The sequence below is a fragment of the Agelaius phoeniceus genome, chromosome 10 (genome assembly GCF_051311805.1).
Source record: "Agelaius phoeniceus isolate bAgePho1 chromosome 10, bAgePho1.hap1, whole genome shotgun sequence".
Lineage (NCBI taxonomy): Eukaryota > Metazoa > Chordata > Aves > Passeriformes > Icteridae > Agelaius > Agelaius phoeniceus.
This window is the reverse complement of record NC_135274.1, coordinates 15,133,950-15,136,962: the sequence shown is the minus strand read 5'-3', so window position 1 is coordinate 15,136,962 and position 3,013 is coordinate 15,133,950. Positions and strand designations below refer to the sequence as shown.

The 3,013-nt window shown below is 68.0% G+C and overlaps 1 protein-coding gene across 1 annotated transcript; it reads left to right on the top strand.

Annotated features, from left to right (window-relative positions):
• Positions 1–261: 261 nt before the first annotated feature.
• FAM43A (family with sequence similarity 43 member A) lies at positions 262–2,588 on the top strand. Its single transcript, XM_054639293.2, has one exon. The coding sequence runs from the start codon at positions 551–553 to the stop codon at positions 1,637–1,639; it is 1,089 nt and encodes a 362-aa protein (XP_054495268.1). The 5' UTR covers positions 262–550; the 3' UTR covers positions 1,640–2,588.
• Positions 2,589–3,013: the final 425 nt, after the last annotated feature.

Genomic DNA, 3,013 nt, shown 5'->3' with positions numbered 1-3,013 from the left:
GTGCTGACGAAAGCTGCCGGAGAGCGCTGTGGCGCCCACCCTCCGCACGTGGCCGTGGCGAGGGCTGTGGGGCGGGACGGGGCGCACGGGGGTCCCGCTCTCCCGCTCGCGCGGCGGCACCGGCGGCCGTCCCCCGCTGGAGGCCGCGCTGCGCTGCGAGCAGGGAGGGGACAGGGGCCGTCCGGCCGGGCTGGCACCGCCCCGTGCCCGCCCCGTGCCCGCCCCGCGGCGCGGCGGGGCCGGGGCTGGGGCTGGGGCCGGGGCCGGGGCCGGGGCGCCGCGGCGGGCGGCGCAGAGCGGCGGCGGCGGGCGGGCGGCGAGCAGCGAGCCGCCGGCTCGGCGGGCCCGGGCAGCGGGCGCTCCGCCCTCGGTGCGCGGGGCCTCCCCTCTCCGCGCCCGCGGAGCGCGGCGCCCGCCTATATCTACGGCCGCGGCGGCCCGGCGCCCGCAAGGATGTGAGGCGGGCGGGCAGCCCAGCCGCCGCCGCCGTGGCATGCCCCCCCGCGCCCGGAGCCGTCGGCGCGGCGCCTAGCCGCGGCTCCGCGGGGCCATGCTGCCCTGGAAGCGGAGCAAGGTGGAGCTGGCGGCGGGCGAGGCGCGGCGGCAGAGCAAGCCCAAGGGGTACGCGGTGAGCGTGCACTACTCGGCCCTCACCTCGCTGGCCCGCGCCTGTCCCGAGAGCGCCCTGCACCGCGTGGGCAGCATGTTCCGCTCCAAGCGGCGGAAATTTCGCGTTACCAGCGAAGACCCCACGTACACTGTGCTCTACCTGGGCAACGCCACCACCATCCAGTCTAAAGGTGAGGGCTGCACCGACCTGGCCGTCTGCAAGATTTGGAGCAAGAGCGAGGCGGGCCGGCAGGGCACCAAGATGAAGCTGACCATCAGCGCGCAGGGCATCCGCATGGCCCACGCCGAGGACAAGGGGCTGCGCCGGCCCGGCCACCTCTACCTGCTGCACCGGGTCACCTACTGCGTGGCCGACCCGCGCCTGCCCCGTGTTTTCGCCTGGATCTACCGCCACGAGCTGAAGCACAAGGCGGTGATGCTGCGCTGCCACGCCGTGCTGGTCTCCAAGCCCGAGAAGGCGAAGGCCATGGCCCTGTTGCTCTACCAGACTTCAGCCACGGCACTGGCCGAGTTCCGCCGGCTGAAGAAGCGGGACGACGCGCGGCACCAGCAGCAGCAGCTGGTGGGCGAGCAGAGCATCCCGCTGGTGCCGCTGCGCAAGCTGCTCAACGGGCAGTGCTGCTACAAGCCGCCGGTAGAGCGGAGCCGCAGCGCGCCCAAGCTGGGCTCCATCACGGAGGACCTACTGGGCGAGGAGCAGGAAGAGCGGGCCATGCACTGCGACTGCGAAGACATCCTGGAAGCGCTGGGCGAGCCCGAGGGCGAGCTGCTGCGCCCCAGCGCCGGCCGCGGCGAGAGCCCAGAGCTGGGCCAGCTCCTCCGCGACCTGGGCGAGCTCAGCCTGGGCAACGATCTGCGCTCGCTGCGCGCCGACTTGCGCGTCCGCCGCCTGCTTTCTGGGGAAAGCACGGGCAGCGAGTCCTCCCTGGAGAGCGGCGGCACGGACGGGGCCGCTCCGCCCGGCAGCGACGCCGAGCAGCCGCCCCCCGGGGACCCCGAGACCGGCTGAGCACTCGAGCCCGTACGGGCGTGCGCGGTGCCGCCGGGCGCACCTTGTTCCCTCCGGGAATGCACGGCCCCGCAGGGGCGCACCGAGTTCCTTCTGACCCCTCCGGGAGTTCCCGGTCCTTGCCGGGAGTGCACGGCCCCAGCGGGGCGCACCGGGTTCCCTCCGGGAGTGCACGGTCCCTTCCGGGCGTGAGCGGCGCCGCAGGGGCGCACCGGGTTCCCTCCGGGAATGAGCGGCCCCGCCGGGGCGCAGCGGGTTCCTTCCGGCCTCTCCTGGAATGCACGGTCCCTTCCTGGCGTGCACGGCCCCAGCGGGGCGCACCGGACCCCGCCGGCCCCGCCGAGGCCCCTCGGGGAATTCGCGGTCCCGCCGGTTCCCCGCGGTGCCTCCGCGTCCCGCAGAGCACCCCGCGGAGCGGCCGCCCCTCCCGTGCCCGTGCCGGTGGCCGCCGGAGCCGGACCCCAACTCGCTGCGGCCCGAGGAGGGGAGGCGGCCGCGGGCTGTTTACCTCCGGCTCAGCCCTTGAAGATCTGCCAAATTCCTGGAATAGCTTTCCCCGGGGAGGGCAGCGGGAGGGAGGTGTTGCGCCTTGTTTACAGTCAGAAATCTCATATCCGAGAGGCCCCCCCGCCGTTTTCTCCATTAAAGTCACTCCATCGTGCTGTCGTGTCTAAGAGGTTTGCACTGTTGTGAAGTTGGGTTTTTTTTTTTTTTTATTATTGTTTTTAAGTTAGACCTTTTTTTGGGCCCCGGTCCTGTCCCCGGTCTCAATGCTCTAGATCTTTTGCTGTGCAAAAGAAGACTACTTGTGGCTGTTCACCTGTACATAGGGAAATGTATGCAAATACATTTTGTTATTTTTAAGAACACCACCATTGCGATCTCCTCTGTTTGCACATATGTGAAGAAAATAAAGATGATGGTAACTTAAATGGGGTCACTGTGGCAATTTGGCTTCTGTGTGTGGATTCTTGTTAGGAGCTGGGTGGGGGAGAGATCCCTTGGGAAGTGTTGTAGGTGCAGGAGAGCACTGCACAAAAAAGCTGTTACAAGGATAAAACGTGATTTCCAAGCTCGCTGGAAATGTTACGCTACAGAGAAACACACTGGGTACTTAAGGACTCTTAAAAGATACAGGGATGAAGTTTCCTCTCATTAGCCTCTAAGGATGGGCAGGAAAATGTGAGAAAAGTCTCGAGAAACCTCTCGTCAGGGCGCTCTGGCTTGATCCTAGCCTGGAGAAACCCAACTGCGGGGCCCTGGCACTGCCCTGAGGCGAGGTGCCCCTCTCCTGGGCACTGGGGATGCTGCACAGCGTTAATGCCATCTGCATCCAGGTGCTGCAGCTGGTCCCTTGCTGCTCACAGTGCCAGC